The 18,956-nt window shown below is 34.1% G+C and overlaps 1 protein-coding gene across 4 annotated transcripts in view; it reads right to left on the bottom strand.

Annotated features, from left to right (window-relative positions):
- SESTD1 (SEC14 and spectrin domain containing 1) overlaps positions 1–18,956 on the bottom strand; it is a 151,372-nt gene that overhangs the window by 52,339 nt on the left and 80,077 nt on the right. For all 4 annotated transcript variants that reach the window (XR_007454355.1, XM_049615426.1, XM_049615427.1 and 1 more), the window contains 3 exons: positions 5,513–5,626; positions 3,786–3,883; positions 668–723 (listed from right to left, as the gene is read on the bottom strand). Coding sequence is in view for 3 of the 4 variants with exons in the window: in XM_049615426.1 (XP_049471383.1) it covers positions 668–723; positions 3,786–3,883; positions 5,513–5,626 (268 nt within the window). In the remaining variant the exon portion in view is untranslated. The remainder of the gene's footprint in view (positions 1–667; positions 724–3,785; positions 3,884–5,512; positions 5,627–18,956) is intronic.

Here is an 18,956-nt window from a genome sequence, read left to right as displayed (position 1 = left end):
TTCCTTACGGAAACATTTCCATTAGAGGAGCAGTACCACATAATGATTTCAAAGACCATACTTTGAAACCAAACTGCCTTGGTTCAAGTCCCAACTCCAGCATTACTAGCTGTGCAACTTGCATAAGTTACTAAGCCTTTTTTGCCTCAGTTTCCCCATCTTAAAATTCGGACAATAGTAACCTGTTTTTAGTGATATGGTGATAGATGGAGTTTAACAGTTACTCTTCATGAGCAAGTTTTTCATATCCCTAAGCCTTGGCCTCCTCAAGTACAAAACAGAGAAAATAGTAACAAATTATCCCAAGAGATCATTAGGAGAATAAAACATGACAATACCTAAAAACACAATCTTAGAACATAATGACTATACAAATAATCTCACAGCAATCCAATGAAATAGAAACTTTTATCTCTATTTTACAGATAAAGAAGTAAATACAAATATTTCAAGGGAGAAATAATTTAACTATTTATCATTATTAATACTTTTTAAAAATATTGTGAAGTATATTAACACAGTTAGGTTAAACCAAAGAGCAGTTTGAAATTCCCAAGTTTCTATTACATAATACATGCTTAATCAATGTTTATTTCATGAACCAATCAATATACAATTGGCTTATTAGATTATGATTATCACTGATACACACATTTTTTCATCTTACCTGTCTGAAGAACTGTTTCAGGATCAACTGATGGAAGAAAGTTTAAATCCACAGACCTGACAAACACCAAAAGAATAATTTTTTAAAACAATATTTCTATCCATGCAACCTAAGAAAACTTTTTATATATACATTATCAAAACAAGAGAGTAGAGTATGGAAATGTGAAGCACACTATTCTACCAGGCTAATATCCTTAAGCATTAAAAAACCAGTTAGAGGGGCACCTGGTGGCTCAGTCTGACTTTGGCTCAGGTTATGATCTAATGGTTCGTGGGTTCGAGCCCTGCATTGGGCTGTGCTGACAGCTTAGAGCCTGGAGCCTGCTTCAGATTCTGTGTCTCCCTCTCTCTGGTCCTCATCTGCTTCCACTCTGTCTCTGTCTCTCTCAAAAATAAATTAAAATGCTAAAAAGAAAATTAAAAAAAAAAAGCCAATTAGAGATGGAGTGCCTGGGTAGCTTGGTTGAGCATCCAACTCCTGATTTCAGCTCAGGTCATGATCTCACCGTTTGTGGGTTTGAGCCCTGTGTCAGGCTCTGTGCTGACAGTACAGGACCTGCTTGGGATTCTCTTTCCCTCCCTCTCTCTCTCTGTCCCTCCCTCTTTCTCTCTGCCTCTCAAAATAAACAAAATTAAAAAGAAACCAATTAGAAAATTAAATACTAGTAGCCCCCCAAAAGTCTGCGATAAATCACAAAATACACTACTTGGAAAAAATAGTGTATCATTATAGTATTATTTCAAATATATCAAAGGAATCCATTTTAGTATATTCCCACCGCGTATCTGTTCCAAAATGAGATGTGTGACTATATAATAACCCAGAAATGTTAACATTAAAAATGTATGGAGCCATTCTCCAATCAAACATTTACTTATCTACAGCAACCTCTGAGTGCTGCACATAATCTCTAATATTCATGTGTGTGTGCATCCTCAAGCAGTTGTACTCTTCCCTGTACTAATTGGGTTTCATTTGCAGTTGGACTATGCCCTGTATTTTCCTAAACAATATAAGGGAAGTAGAAAATGATAGAAAGATAGGGTACATACAAATCAAAACCTAGGTAGAACCTTGCTGCTGGAAATGACAGGTCCTGCTCTAAATCTTTCACTTTTGCCAACTAATCTAGGCCCTCATCTCTTGTGTAGCCAGGATGCTTCCTGAGGAATGACATTAAAAAAGTGATGAAAATTTGTAAGAGGATGGACTTGGTTATCTGGCGTTTAAAAGAGACTAGGCAATAACACTTGAGCTCCTTGGGGAGGAAATGACAAATACAAGATTTTATTTGATACTTCATGTAGTCATGCAAAACAGCATTTCCCAAAACACTGAATAAGATATTATTGGGTGGAGAAAAAGGGTTCCCATTGGCATGTAAGTACAGGAAGTTCTAAGAAACAAATAAGCAGGTTTCTTTACGAGAATGCTTTCTCAGAACCAGTCATTCTTAGAGAGGGAAACATGGTAAACAGCATTAAGCTGTGACCATGAACCCACTTTCAACAGGGACCTTCTTAGAATGTCTTTCCTTATGAATATGACTTTAAGAAACTTCAAATTACTCTGGTGGACTATTCAAAACACAAGAGATTTGGCTAATTTTTGTCAAGCAACTTCTATGACATTTTCAATTCCTAAACCATAACATACAGTATGTGTGTTATCTATACACACACGGATAGTTACACATGTAAAAATTTTATATTTTATATTTTTATATGGTATCTACAGGGCAGTAATGTTCCTAAATGCTTGCTGTGACTTAACTAGATTTCCATTCAAACAATTTGTTTCTATATTTTTACTCTGCTTAAATCAAGATTTGGTGTTAAACTCCAACCTTCTCACATTCCTCTTACCTTATTACCTCGATTAACTGATATGTGACTACATTGTATTCATGGAATAAGAAGACGCATTTTATCAAGGTTCCATTATATTTTTAAGATAAGATTCAAAAGATGTAGACAAGGAAGAGTACTGACTCTTTCAAATTTCCTAATGAAAAATTACTGTTCTGGGGCACCTGGGTGGCTCAGTCGGTTGGGCATCTGGCTTCGGCTCAGGTCATGATCTCACAGTCTGTGAGTTCGAGCTCCGCGTCGGGCTCTGTGCCGACAGCTTGGAGCCTGAAGCCTGCTTTGGATTCTGTGTCTCCCTCTCTCTCTGCCCCTTCCCTGCTCACTCTCTCTCTCTCTCTCTCTCTCTCTCAAAATAAAATAAAAACATTAAAAAAAAAAAATTACTGTTCTAGTTACCACTTTGTTGATAGACCAGAAAGGGTTAAGAGTTTTTAACTGGGGAGAGGGATCTGGCCTACCAACAAAAAATGAAAACTGTTAAGATTGTAAAGTTCAATGGAAATCCGTTAAAATGATAAATCTAGTCAGTTACATTTACAGAATACAACTGAACAATTACTTCATCCAAGTGTCATAAAACACTAAACTCCCCAACTTAAACTCATGAATATCATATTTTACAAGGACATAAGAGTTCTAGAAGGTAGGCATTTAAGAACTAATGTATTTAAATAAGGCTATAATAATTTTATTTCAAGCTGCAACCTTTTCTAGACTTCACAAAGTAGAACTCTAAAATGAAAATGGTTTCATTTTGAAAACATGTTCTTGCAAATGAATTTTTCACAGTGTCAGAATAAAGTAAATACATTACTATTCATCAAAAAGTCTTCTGTAGAGGGATGCCTGGATGGCTCAGTTAGTTAAGCGTTCAACTTTGGCTCAGGTAATGATCTCATGAGTTTGAGCCCCACGTCGAGCTCTCTGTTCTCAACACAGAGCCTGCTTCTGATCCTCTGTTCCCCTCTCTCTCTGCCCCTCCCCAACATGCACAAGAATGCTCTTTCTCAGAAATAAACATTAAAAAAGAAGTCTTTTGTAGAGAAACTTTGATTCAAATCAAGAAATTTTACATGTAAAGCAAATTCTCATGAATTAATAAATTTAATTCAACCTTTATATGTCAAATTGATTGGAGAATTGCTTACCTTAATTCTTCTAGCTTGCATTAATAACTGATGTATCTATCCTTCATCAGGTTAATCACAGCTTTGCAAAGGTATAATTGCATGACACTAGCCACCTACCTCTCTTTCTCTTGCTGACTTCCTTTATCACCTCCATTGTTAATCAAAGCAAGTTCATCTAGTAATGATGTAGATTCCTTTGTAAACTTCTCAAAAACCTACAATATGAGATTTTGTTAACATATTAAGAATAATCTTAAAGTTAGTGTTTACATAAGGATTTTCAGTTAAGATCAACAGAATTAGCCAGGCAGAATTCCCTTTCCTTCTCTTGATGTCAGTTAGTACAATTCAACCACCAAAACACAACAACTTAAGGAGAGAAGACAAAATCCCTCCTAGAACAATGAACAGCTTCAACGGAGAAGAAATTTTTAAAATTTAAATAGAGTAAGAAATTATTTTTATTCCTCAGACAAGTTTATTTTTATTCCTGTGTTTCATGGAGAAACATCTGCACCAGTGACAGTTTTAACTACATGAACATGATTTAGACCAGTACTCATCTTCTAATTCCAGTTAGAGAACGTTTCTTTATGTTTTTCTATCACCAATCCATACTAGTTGCATATATTAGTTAAAAAGTTTTATATCTAAGCATGTAGGAAAGAATAAATTAGTTATAATTTTAACATTTAAGTTTATTTATTTTGAGAGAGAGCATGCGCCTGGGCACACACAAGCATGAGGGAGAGAGGGGCAGAGGGAGAGACAGGGAGACAGAGAGAATCCCAAGCAAGCTCCACCCTCAGTGCAGAGCCGAACATGGGCTCGATCTCCTGACTGTGAGACCACAACCTGAGCTGACATTAAGAGCCAACGCTCAACTGACTGAGCCACCCAGATGCCCCTTAACATGGTTTCTTAAAATATTTCTAAAAAGGGATTTGGTGAAGTCTGTTCTTAATAAAGGGGATACTCATTTGTCTGGTATCACTGTCCAAATAAGATGGAAATTGGTTATCCATTCTGAAATACCCAAAAGTTTGTTATTCCTCAATAAACTTAGCAGCTGACCCTTGAACAACATGGTTTTGAACTGCATGGGTCCAAATTGATACACAATTTTTTTTCGATAAACATAGTACAATACTATAAATGTATTTTCTCTTATGATTTTCTTACCATTTTCTTTTGTCTGGCTTGCTGTATTATAAGAACTTGGTATATAATATGTATAACATACAAAATATATGCTCATCATCTGCTAATGTTATCAGTAGAGTTCCAGCCAATAGTGGGCTGTTAGTAGTTATGTTTTTGGCAAGTCCAAAGTTATAGACAGAATTTCAACTGTGGAGGTCCCCAACAATTAACTGTAATCTAAACTGACCTAATGAAAAGTTGTTCTTTTAGCCCCCAGCAGTTCAATCCAACAATGCCATTATCATGCAGAGTAGGGCAATTTCAGCCTGGCCAAAGATACATTTTCAGATACCAACTTTAACCTGTCAAACGGCTTTTCAACTCAAAATGATGTTTAAATATCTCTAAAGATGGTACATCAACTAGATTACCTCTTAGGTGAATATGCTACTCTGTTATTCTACTAAAACATTAACGATTTTGACTAGTAATAATACTGCTATAAATGACAACACCAAAAGCAAACCCAAATGTGACTCCAGAGTTATCTGCCTTCAAGCATTATGCTATCATGTGATATGCAATATATTTTATTTTTATAACAATGAACAAACTGTACTGTAGTTGATTAAAATGATAAAGTTACCAAAGTATGTCTTATTTGTATGTAATAACATTTCATCTCATGGTAATATACCAACCAGCCTCTTATTTAACCAGTCCATGTGATCATAGGTGAGACTCCCACCAAAATCTTCTGTTAACTGGCACGGTTCTATATAACGAGTCAATTTATTGGCAGACACTAAAATAACCTACAAAAGTAAAAAGAATATTTAGTAAGCCAATGTTAAAGGCCATGAAAGTAGTAAGGAGATAAAATCAGGTTAAAATATGCAATACTGTTTCCAGATGATGATATGTTATCATGTATTTAATTAATACGAGATTTAATACATTAATAGAAGCATTTAAATTAATCCAATAAACTGTGGATATCTAAGAAATAAACTATCATATACCATTTATTATACCACTTACAAAAAAAACAAGAGACACCAGCAACTCAGATGAGATATTTTCAAAATTTTACCAATATTAATGACTTCTTGGTAATAAAAATCAATGCCTTTGATACAACATATTCAGCAAAAAATTTTCATATGGCCTTAAAATTAGCTAAGCACACTAAAGTGACAAGCACAAATGAGTAAGTCTGGCAATCAAAAAATTATACACTTTCAATTTTCTGTAACATTTCTTTGATTATATATTAACAAAACATGTCCTCCAATGGAGTAAAATTCAGGATAACATAAACTTAAAATTGATGTGTTAAAGTGATAATCTTTTAATGCTAAACTTTAAAAGATTTTAAGTATAAATTAGAGAATGACCTAAGAGATCACTGTGGCACCAAATAAAATTCCAATGAAGATATACAAGAATATAAAATAAAACATACGTATGAGAAAGATATTCAAATGCCAGTGTTAATGCAAAAATGATACATGGAAATTCTAATCTACCCCCAAAAAAGATGTGCTAAGAAAAATGTGTTTAATGTGTCCAGCTAGAAAGAACACCATTCACACTCTAACAATAACGAAAGCCAGATAATCTATAAAATTGTAACTTTTGTAGAACTTCTCAAAGAGCCAAGGTCACAGAGAAACCAACTAGCCTGAAAATGAAGAAAAGACAGCACCATAGAATGGTGGAAAGGGAGCCTACAAAGTGCCATGAGCAAAGTTTTGGGGGATTATGGAACTCTTCTATATCTTGACTGTGGTGAAGGATTTATAACTATATGTATCTGTCAAATCTCATTAAACTGTAGGCTAAAAGGGGTGAATTTTACTACATGTACATTATTCCTCAATAAAGCTAACTTTTTTAAAAAGTAAAAAAATGAAAAACAACATAAGAAGAACTTGTGGACAAACTACTAGAGAAAGAAAGAAGGAAACGAAAAATTTAGAAACATACCCAATATGCAAGTGGGGTACATCCACACCATGTATGAAGTTATAATATAAACACTAAATGAGGGGAAATTTACCCAAACTGCTAACTGCTTGGTTAAAAGGTGGGGGGAGATAATCTTAGTAAGGTAACAAAACCATGGTATCAAAACTTCATAAAACTATCAGAGAAAAATTGATTCTACCATAATTAGACTTTATTAAAAAATTGGTATTGAAAACAATGTATTAAGTGCAAACTAAGAGCCTTAAATGTTTATATTAGCAAAAAAAAAAAAAAAAAAAAGGGTAATGAATAATGAGCTAAGTAACCTATCAAAGAAGTTGGAGACAGGGGGGTAGTGGGGGAACAAAAGAAAAAATTCAAAGATAATAGAAAGAAGAAGGTAAAAAATAAGCAATTAATAAAGCCAAAAGTTGTTCCTTGAAAAAACTAAAATAAAATCAACCAATTTCTGAGATGACAAAGCAGTAAGAAAAGCACAAATATGTAGCAATACAAGTGAAAAGAACACAGCTACATTGGCAGCAGTGGTTTAAAAGATAGTAGGACACAGAACAATCTTGTGTCAATAAGTATGCAAGTTTACAAGAAATGGACAAATTCCTATAAAAAATAATGTATCACAATTGACATAAGAAAAAAACACACCTATAACCAATGAAGTGAATCACTAGACCCCATTTTCAGGAATCATAGCATTAGTGGTAATTTTAGTATTGCTATTCTAAGATCACTTGATGAGGAAGAAAGCGAATGATTAATAGAAGACATTCTAAATTCTCCCATTCCTGAGGTCCTTGAGAAAGTGGAATTCTTGAGAAGGAAGACACAACAAGGAAAAAGTTCCCCTTATGCTCTTCAGTTTGAATTGGAAGTATCAATTTAAACTCATGATATCTTTCAACTTAAATAAAAACACACACACAATTTTTCTAGTTCTAACCATTAACAGGTTTAGAAATAATGACCAGTTCTGTAGAAATGCACACCTCTAGTATCCAGACTGTTACCTACAAATACCATTTCCCTCTAAAGGGAATCAAGGCTCTTTGAAAAAAAGGCCAATTCCAGGTCTTAGGGCTAGAAACACACGATGAGCTTAGAATATCTTCTCATCCAGATATCAAGAATGGTATCAAAGACTACTAGGATTGTGCCAAAGGTCTTGAAAAGGTTTCCACTGGCCAAAATTGTAACAATTTGCATGTCAATAAAATTAACAAGTGCTATATTTTGAAACATTAAGTATGTTTAATCCAATGAGCTCATACTGATACAAAAGAAATGACAATCATTGGACTACAATGGGGAACAAATTTACTGAAAACCAGCAAACAAAGGGAAACAGGCATTTCTCTCAACTTTCATATACAAACCATACCACTGGGTAAACAAATAATCAATGAAGGTAAGCTTCTCATTACAGAAGTATTCTAGCTAATAAATGAAGAAAGAATAACAGAACTAGATCATTTAAAATCTTTAATAAATCCACGCATTAAACATAAATGGCTGCTAACATCACAAAAAAAGAAGACAACTATTATGAGTTTCATGATCAAGGAACACATCACCACCAATGAACAGCCTTGGAAAAAGAAAACATGAATCTAATCAATTCTCTAAATCCAACTATCAATTTATGGAAATACAGAGAATCAAAAAGGCAGAAGAATATGTTAAACTACACCACGCAGATGCTTGCTGCCATGAAAAACTATAGGAAAAACAACAATCTGGTCTCTTTAAGAGACATAAGAGAAAGAAAAATTGATATTAAACAGCTTTATTTAATGAATACAGAATCCCACAACCAATAATAAGAGAAGTACATATTCTTTTCAAGAAGCATTTAATATTTAAAAACTTGACTGTGTATGAGGCCATAAAAAAAAAGCCTTGGTATATTTCAAAGGAACTGATAATATTCTTTCACCACAATGAAAAAAGTTAGAAATCAATAATCAATCAAATCAGAAATCAATCAAATCAGATTTTAAGATTGTGTCTACTTGGAAAGGGATCTCAATCAATCACAATAAGTTGCCACTCTGGATCCTGATTCAAATCAATCAGTCAAATAATCCATGCACATGCATGATTTATATATACATTTATAAACAAATTTTAAAGTGAGATATATAATTCATATATATTTTTTATATAACTAAATCCTTTTATAACATTTATTAAGTAATTATAAACTTAAAACCAACTGGCTCTTTGATATTAAGGAATTGTTTCTTTTAAGGTAGAATAATGGTATTAGGTTATATTTTTTTAAAAAGACCTTTATGTTTTAGAGACATATAGTAAAATATTTACAAATAAATTCAAATGTCCTCCATTTCCTTCACTACAATATCTCCAGTCTTCCTTGACAGAAGTGGATTAAGGTAAGGAGGGGGCAGGATGGACCATGGAATGATGATTGCTGGAACTGGGTATAGGAATTCATGGAGTTAACTATAATATTTTGTGTATTTTTTATGTGTTCATAATTTTTATAATAAAAATACTAAAAGCCTAAAATAAATATAAATCTCTCTTTTAAAAGAATCTTTCCAGAAAGAAAATGCCCCACCAGTTTATGAGTGAGTTTTAAAAATCAAAGAACAGATCATTTTGATCTTAAACAAATGCTTCCAGAGAACAGAAATGCAGAGAACAGTCCCAACTCATTTCATGACACTGGCATAACACTGATACCCAAGGACAATGTGGGAAAAGAAAAGACCACAAGGACTTGAAAATATCAAGTATTAGCCAATATCAAGCAAGGCTGTGGAGGAGTAAAAATTCTTATACACAGCAACTGGATATGTAAATTAGAATGCCTCTTTGGAAAGCAATTTGGCATTATCTTAAAAATTTGAACATTTCTATAACCTAGGTCTAGTGAATCTGCAAAAAGAGAAAACCTTATACATGTTTTACCAGGAGACATATACAAAAATTTTTGTAGCATATCATTCATAATGGCAAAAGAATGAAACAACCCAAATGTCCATCAACAGGAGAATAACATAGCAGAATAACATAGTGGAATGACATTCACCAGTGAGAATGAATCAACTACATCCACTACAAGAGTATGCATGAATCCTATATATATGATGATGAATGAAAAAAAGCAGATCAGTGAACGTTAAAATCATACCATTTTTAAAAGCTCAAAAATAAGTGAAACTAAATACAATATTTAGTAACAAATAATATCTTTAAATGGCAATTCTACAGATACAAATATAAAAGAATTATAAAAGGTAAACATTCCCTATTTTCTTCTGAAGATTTTGTCTTTCACATCTAAATTAACACACACACACACACACACACACAGAATGAGAATATGAACAAAGGATGGATAAATACAAATAAGTTACCTTTATTTCAAAGAATGGAGATTTGGGTTCTTGGGATAGGCTGTGGGTAACCAAGTGTTTATTTCAGTATTAAGCTTCATATATACCTACATGTTTTTAAAAAGAATATGTAGCAAATACTGTATTTAAAAACTAAACACAGAATCGAGAGAAGGGAACAACTGTCAGTAGCTGACTGAAGAAAAAGCTAACTTCTGAGGCAGCAAGCAGGGAGGTTACAGGGAGAACAAAGGGAGATCTAGAGATGGTAGTAGTAAGAAAGCTGAGGGGGTTTATATGCCTTTTCTCCATTTAAAAAGTAAAAGAAGGGTGCCTGGGTGGCTCAGTCAGTTAAGTGTCCCACTCTTGATCTTGGCCTGGGTCATGATCTCCAGGTTTTGAAATGGAGCCCCGCATCAGGCTCTGCACGGAGGATTTTCTCTCCCTCTACCTCTCCCCTGCTGGGGTGAGTGTGTGTGTGTGTGCATGTGCACGTGCTGTCTCCCTCTCTAAAACATAAACAAACATTTACTAAAAAGTAAAAGAAAAGATATAGAACACCAAATTACATTTTTGGTTAGTTTAACAGCAGCAAACTATATTATACCCATCCGTTTTAAATGGCAATTAATGCAATCTCTCTTGCACAAGTTTAGCATATCTCCATTTCACAGTCTTCCTGTTTAGGTAATAATAAAAGCTAACTTAAATATCTCTTAAAAATTTTTAATGTTTATTTATATTTAAGAGAGAGAGCGCAAGTGGCAGAGGGGCAAAGAGACAGGGAGACAAAGAAATTGAAGCAGGGGGTGCCTGGGTGGCTCAGTCGGGCGTCTGACTTCAGCTCAGGTCATGATCTTGCAGTTCACGAGTTCAAGCCCCACGTCGGGCTCTGTGCTGATAGCTCAGAGCCTGGAGCCTGCTTCAGATTCTGCGTCTCCCTCTATCTCTCTGCCCCTACCCCACTTGTGCTCTGTCTCTCTCAAAAATAAATAAAAACATTAAAAAATTAAAAGTTTAAAAAAAGAACTCTCAAAAATAAATAGACATTAAAAAAAAATTTTTAAAAAAGGGGCGCCTGGGTGGCTCAGTCGGTTGAGTGTCCGACTTCAGCTCAGGTCATGATCTCGCGACTCGTGAGTTCAAGCCCCGCGTCGGGCTCTGTGCTGACAGCTCAGAGCCTGGAGCCTGTTTCAGATTTGTCTCCCTCTCTCTCTGTCCCAACCCATTCGCATTCTGTCTCTGTCTCTCTCAAAAATAAATAGACATTAAAAAAAGAAAAGAAAAGAAAAGAAAAGAAAAAAAGAAATTGAAGCAGGCTCCAGGCTCCAAGCCATCCCCACAGAGCCTGACATGGGGCTTGAACTCAGACTGTGAGATCATGACCTGAGCTGAAGTCAGACGCTTAACCGACTGAGCCACCCAGGCACCCCAAAACAAACACCTTAAAGAATTTTTTTAAATAAAATAAACATCTCAGAATAAAAAGAACACAAAATCTTTTCTCTTATTGAAAAATCTGTCACAGAGGGCTTTATTTTATTCTCTTGTTCTAACGCGGCTTCTTTAGACTAGAGGACAGGCATGACGCTGAACAGTAAATGTTAAGTGGCGTTCAGGTCACAAGAACCATCTCATCTTCCAGCAAGTTCTTCTGGGATCTAGACAGATATTTCCACAAGAGCAAGAGTAAACACAGTCAGCTCCCACGGAGGGCCTTTTCCTTTGTCCAAAGTGCCTAGCAATCTATTAACTAGATATACACTAACAGTGAAAAAGAAATATGTATTTACTCCAGGAAGAAATACTGCTTGCTAAATTAAGCACCAATTCACATCTGAAAAGACACCTGAATAGAAACGAATGTAAAATATAATGAATAGTCTCTCTGGTCTTCTACTCTGCCTCACCTGACACAATATTCTATTTGAACATTGAAAAAATGTCTACTGAAAAATCCCTTTCATGTCCCTCTTATTATAATTTAACTTTTAATGATGTTATTCATTTGTTCAACATTCATTATTTAAAAGAGTTAAACTGATTAGAAGTATTATTTATTAGAAGCTATGTGTTCTAGTGCTGGGAATATAAGGATGGATAAGATATGTTTCTACAAAGGAAATGAGCTTTTTATTTCTGCAATATTCTACAGAGTTGTTTTCATAAAAAGAAGTAGATTAAAAGTTTTCTGATTTATTTCTACAGCCTTTGTTAAAAATACTCTAAATAAATCTAAATATTGTTGCAATAGCACAGAGGGACCAAAGTTTTACTAGAATATCCCAAATGATTTCTAAATACCTTTCTTAGGTTAAACACCATTATAATGATTTAATTGTAAGGATACTGAGCTAGGAACCAATCACTCCAGGTTTGTGCCTTAGCTCTGTCACAAATTCACTGACTTTGTAGAAGTCAGCCTAAAGGAACTCACTCCAGGCTATTTTTCCAATCTGCCAAAGAAGGCAGCTGCGTTAAACTATCTATGTCTCTTTAAGCTCGTAAGAGGACATATTCTAATGAGCTGTCATGCTGTACATTTAATTTGGACCATTCTTCTCTAATATATGACCTATCTTGCCCAATGAAGAGTACTTGTCACTTTCTACACACACTGGTTAGCCTCACTAAAAAAAATAATAATAATAAAAGTTAACATAAATTATATTATAAAAAATGTAGAAATATATATTTGTAGTATCTAAATACATTAAAGTCACTGGTAACAGACTTCAAGTTTAATAAGCCAAAGGGAAAATGTGAAATTACTTAATTATGCAGAGCAAAAGCTGTACTTGCATCTGAATATTTCTTGTAAAAAAACTTTTTTCCTAAAACCAACATAAATGCAAATAGTGCAGAGTCACTGTCTTTTATCACATAAAATATATTTAAGAAAATACTATCTCTTAGGAAACATAACTTTTGAAGAAAAAAGTTACCTAAGATTATTGTTATGATATTTACACTTATGCAAAATAGACATAAACAAGAACATATCACAATTATAGACCTGCATAAGACTCATTTTCTCTATTGTTAGAAAATATTTTATAGAATCTATATTCTTATAAAACTCACTGATGGCTGTTCAAAGTGAAAATAGATCTGCCATGTAGATACACAGAACTGTATCAATACCAAAGGTATCTCAAAGCTAAATTATGTCTGTGGAGAAAAACAATAGCTTTAACAATCAGAAGACTGAAAATCACAACCATTTAAAATTAACAACTTAAGGAACTATCTACTGTGGTGAAGTATCAGTTTCTACTTCAATAATTTCATCTTTACTTAAGAGGGGGACTGAGGACAAGGAGAAGTGCAGAAGAAGCTGGCAAAACACCAATAACTGATTCTATTTTATTAGATAATGTTCAAAAAGAATGAAGGAAAAAAATTAAGAAGGGTTCACAACAGTAGGAAAGAATCTTACTGTATGAAAAACCAAATATCTAAGTATCACCCCTCTGAAGTGAGTCAGGAGAAGCATCCATAAAAGAAAAGAGAAAGCCTCCTTCCAGTCCACAGCAAAAGTACATTGTTTACAAAGGTAAGTTGTCCAATTACCTTTGGAAAATGACACCATTTGCCAGAACGCAGCATATAAATTACAACTGCTTCTAAGATGACAAACCAAGCTACAATGAACCAATGACTCTACTCCACTCCAGTGCCAGCATCACAGAGAAACAGGATTTCACAAAAAGAGCAAATTCAAATGCACAAGCAAAGTAAATATGGTAAGAAACCGTATTTTTCTGGGGGTGGAAGGGCAAGGATTTAGGCCTGAAGTAAAACTGGAGAGCTAAGAAAGTAAACTATGCAGACAAGGAGATTTTTGGAAGTTGGAAAAGCGCAGAAACAGATTAGAAAGTAAATAATCTACATTTCAAAAAAACAGAGAGAGAACTCACACGTATCACAGTCAATGTGGTGAAACAAATTTGGAATCTCACACTAGGTGATTTTTTTATTTTCTTTAATGTTTATTTATTTTTGAGAGGGAGACAGAGAGAGCAAGTAGGGGAGGGGCAAAGAGAAAGGGAGACACAGAATCAGAAGCAGGCTCCAGGCTCTGAGCTGTCAGCACAGAGCCTGATGCTAGGCTGGAACCCACAAACCATGAGATCATGACCTGAGCTGAACTTGACGCCCAACCGACTGAGCCACCCAGGTGCCCCTAGGTGATTTTTCTCTAAGCTATTCATTACAGCTTCTCAAGTTACAAAATACTGGTAAGATTTCCTATATTTCTGTTAACAGTTCTGAAAGAGATCACTAATACAACAAACCTTCATAAAAGGTTTAAATATGAAGCAGTGAAAAGTCAGGGCTATTTTATCTTACGGGAAATGTTTTATTTCCCCTCAAAGAGGGGGAAATACACACCCAAAAGCAATCATCCCCAAAATTAAAAACAAAATTAGAAAATAAAGGTCCAAAATATCACATTTAGGTCATGCATATTATGTCTAATCCCTTTACCCCAGGATTCTTCATATAAAAACACACAAATAATGCCATAATTGCTAAGAAGTCTAAGGAAATATTTTCCAAAACTACAGAAAAAGGTGTGAAAATCTTTAATTAACTACTTAATAAGAAATAACACTGCAAATTAGAGCAGAATTATTAAACAGTTCAAAAAGACACAAATAGGTAGGTATCATTGCATTAGAATATTAAGCATACTAGCCAGTTCTTTATCTCCTATAGAACTTTCTTTCAAATATTTACTGACAATGTCACCTATTCTAATCAAGGGATTGTCAGAAAAACTACATTTGAGCAGAAAAGCAAACCTCCTTAAAAATCAAACAATTCCTTACCTTGGAGAAAGAAGATAATACCATAAACTCAAGATTTCATTTCTCAAAAAAACATTTAAAATAATACATTTTCCTAAAGAATTTCTTTAGACTGACTCACTGGCAATACTTCTCCCCAAAATTCTGACAATCTCAAGAACACTCTCTATAACATTCTATAGTATTTTATCATTTTTCCCAGAGCATAACAGAGAAGTAGTATACAATGAGCTTGTTTTAAGAAAGGATTTACTAAATTGTTAATACTATAAAATACTGAATTAAAGGGAATTTCATTAAACCATCAAATAACATGATATACACCAAATAGATCAATTTTGACTTTTCCCATCTAACAAATGCTACGGATGATCTTTAATTTTAAAACAGTTACGTAAGATGCAGAGTGAGTTATTATAAACCATTTACAAAATTATCTATTTTTATGTTCAATTTTAAGACTATATATAAATTATGATGAAAATGGTACTATACCTTCAAAAACAGAAGGGGAAATTATTTTCATAACCTAATCTTTGAAATTTTAACTTTTATACTTTAAAAAAATTGACTGGTTTATTTTTATAATTTTTACATTTCTTTTTAAGCAACTATAAGTGAGAAAAGGTTTGTAAGCCTAGCCTGATAGACGACTCTTTGAAAGGGTAGAAAGTCTTTTACTGTTCATAAATGAAAGTTCAAATTTGATTTAATTACAACATATGCTATCTTTTTTACCATAATTTTTGAGTACCAGAGACATCATCATATGCTAACTAATAATTTTGATGAAATGAGATTCATGTGTCAGAAAATCTATCTCAATCTTAGGAATGGGCAGAAGATATTACTGTTCTTTCAAGAAATGCTGGGTCTGTACCTTTGATTGTCTTCCTATAGACTAGTCAGAGACAGGTTAATTTGTAGATATTGTTCAGAAAAATGCAAATAGTTTATGATCAGTGAAACTGATCAGTTTTGGTCTAGTGAAATAAAGCATAACCTCAAATTTAGAATTTATGGATCTAAAGGACATTGAGCAGTTTTGCATCTAACTTGGCAATCTTATCTGTCTGTAAAAATCCTAAATTCCTCAAAAACTCTTAACCACACCTTACAAATTACTGATAACCTCATCAGACAATGATTTACCTATGTATGAATTGTGTTTATGTTATATTTTCAGGAGTGTCATGTTTCTACTTTTATGAAAATCATTCTTTAACATATGCTTGATCTACTCAGGATTATGGTAGAGATCATATTCTGATTTTTGTCTAACTGCTAAAAAATTCTAAATTATTTTCAACTATTCATCTCCATGAATAATATGTATAGATACCATTAAATTCTTGAAGAAAAGATTAATCAGTTACATTCAAAGTAGCTATCATTTTAAGCAGGAATCTAAACTTCAGATCTACCTCCAAAGAAATGTGAAACCTAGAAAACAAGCACAAAGGGAGCCAGAATAAAACAATGGAACTGCAAAAAGTTAGATAAAAAATATCACTACCCTACATAAGTTTTTCAAACTTTTGCCAAGTCCATTCAAAGAAAATAAAAATCATAAAAATGTTTAAAGGTAAATACTACTTGAAAAAGTGAGAGGTTAAAGTAAGACAAATTAAATAACTACTCCACAATACTTAATTAACTAGCACATATGACTGCTTCAGAACTTGTTTCTCCTTTATTCTCCCTAGAACGTTCATTCTTTCCTAATAAAACATTCCCAAAAAAACTTAACACAGAACCTCTTACTCTGCAGGCACTTACATTTCATTTTTTATTTTACTTAATGGTAAAAATGTGTGCGGAAGATATGAATTAAAAATGTGTCTTTGCGGGTTTACTACAGATTCATGTGTGTATATGTGTTTATATATATATACATTATTTCAACGTGTATGTCTGCTTGTATCTGTTAGCTGGGGAGTATTTTTTTCAGTAAGGGAAAACTGCTTTCTGCAAAAACTAGAAAGAAGTCATAATACATGGAGCCAGAGGTGCTCCCAACAGAACGTGAAGGAAGTCTCTGGTCCTGGATCCTAGCATTAGTATGGCCTCAAAAAAAGAAAAAGGAAAAAACAGAATCAGATGCAGTATTAAGAGGAGATAAGAGAAGAAAACAATTTATAATGGTGGCTGATTAACATTGCCAGTAAATAACTTTTACTCTCATGAATAACAATAAAGAATAAGGTAAAGATCCTTTGTGATTATTAGTCTCCCAATTTGAGGATAAGATTAATGCCGTACTACTTCAATTTTATCTTGTCATTTAATAGACTACAGATACTATCATCTAACCAGCAAAAGCTATCAAAGCCACGAGGTAGAATGCTGCTGAAGGACAAAAAGTACATGAATATCTGAACTGCTAAAAGGGAAACTGAACAGGTAGGTACCTATTTCAGAGATAGGACAATACATAAGGAAATATTTAGGTGAGCAATGAGAGCTGAATATTCAATAGCTGATGAAAAACATCAGAGAAGTAAACAGGAAGAAAGTCATCTAGAAGAAAAATTTAGGAAAGATGATGAGCAAGGAAATGTGAATTCATGTGGGAAAAACAAGCTGTCATTAAAACAACAAGTAGGTGTTTATTTGATGAATGTTGTTGACAGATGGTAATAAATAAACTTTTCTTATGGATAATTCTATAAAGTAAAACATACCGTTGCTTATAGGAATGCTGTACTTATAACAAAGTTGTACTTTAAAAATATTTAGTATATATCCAAAAACACAACCTTAATTACAACAGCCCAAATGATCCAAATAACATCAAGGAAAGTAATTTTTGATTAAACGAGAATCTATGTTGAATTTAATTATACATAGCTCTAAGTATCATATAATGGCTGTGTTGAACTGCCGCTTAAAGTTGAATGTGCTTGGCAGTACATTAGCCAGCATTTGAAATTACTCTCATCTCATTAAGATATTAGGCTTTTTAATAAGTGCCTAGTGCTTATTTACTCGGGAAAATATCCTAGCTAAATCTCTTCAATGACTGAAAGAAAACAATATAGTGATATAAAAACTTTCATAGTTGGGTTTTAAACATCAATCTATGACACCAGATCTAAGCAGAGAGGAACTCTGTTTTCTACTTTATTTCCAAGATGCAATGTGTTTAGTCACTATGAACTCATATAGCATGAGACTCAACTAGGCACAGCATTTCTGAGCAGATGCCTATGCTTAAGCAGGATGTGACAGGCTCTTCACAAAAGGGATCTTCTCTCCTATTCTGTGTTCGCAGCTTTAGTTTCTAAACCACTGGCCTCTGCTCACTTTCTCTCAGAGCAACATTTCCTGCACAACTGGCATGAACAGCAGACCTCCCTGCCTGTCAGAAGTACTCACTCATCATGGCAACATTCAGGCAACCTTTACTCTCTTCCCTCACTACACTTTTATTTCTCCCCCCTCGGATGCAGTTTCTCATTCAACTATCAGGGTAACACCTTTTCTAACGGTGTTAGAAGGCAGCCTTCCCCTACAGTGCCGGCACATCTTTCCACTAAGTCCACATCACAGTCAAGTCAACCGATGACAAAAGTACGCAAGATAAAATGGGGGTGGGGGGGCGGGACTCGACTCCATCTGCATAGGATGTAGAAAGCTGAAATGAACAATGCTCCAACCCTCAGAACACCACCACCAGCACCACCACCACCAAAATAATGCAAGTTAATCTGCAAAATGACAACTTTTCTTCAACACACAAGAGTTACCAGGAAAACCAATTAACCTGAAAAACAGGAATAGGTTAGCGCTTTCAAGAAAAGATGGGACTAGAACACTTGCTTTCCTGAGGAAAATGCCAGAAATGATACAAGCCAGGTAAGGATTAAGCTACCATTTTTAACAAATCGCTAAGGGCCAAATGTGAACCAATGTGAAAATACAAAACCTCCGGAAAGTACAGACACAACAAGAATTCAATCTCACTTGCAGGCTCT

The sequence above is a fragment of the Panthera uncia genome, assembly GCF_023721935.1.
Source record: "Panthera uncia isolate 11264 chromosome C1 unlocalized genomic scaffold, Puncia_PCG_1.0 HiC_scaffold_3, whole genome shotgun sequence".
In the NCBI taxonomy this organism is placed as follows: Eukaryota; Metazoa; Chordata; class Mammalia; order Carnivora; family Felidae; genus Panthera; species Panthera uncia.
Note: the sequence above shows the minus strand (reverse complement) of the source record. Positions and strands in the feature narration are given on the sequence as shown.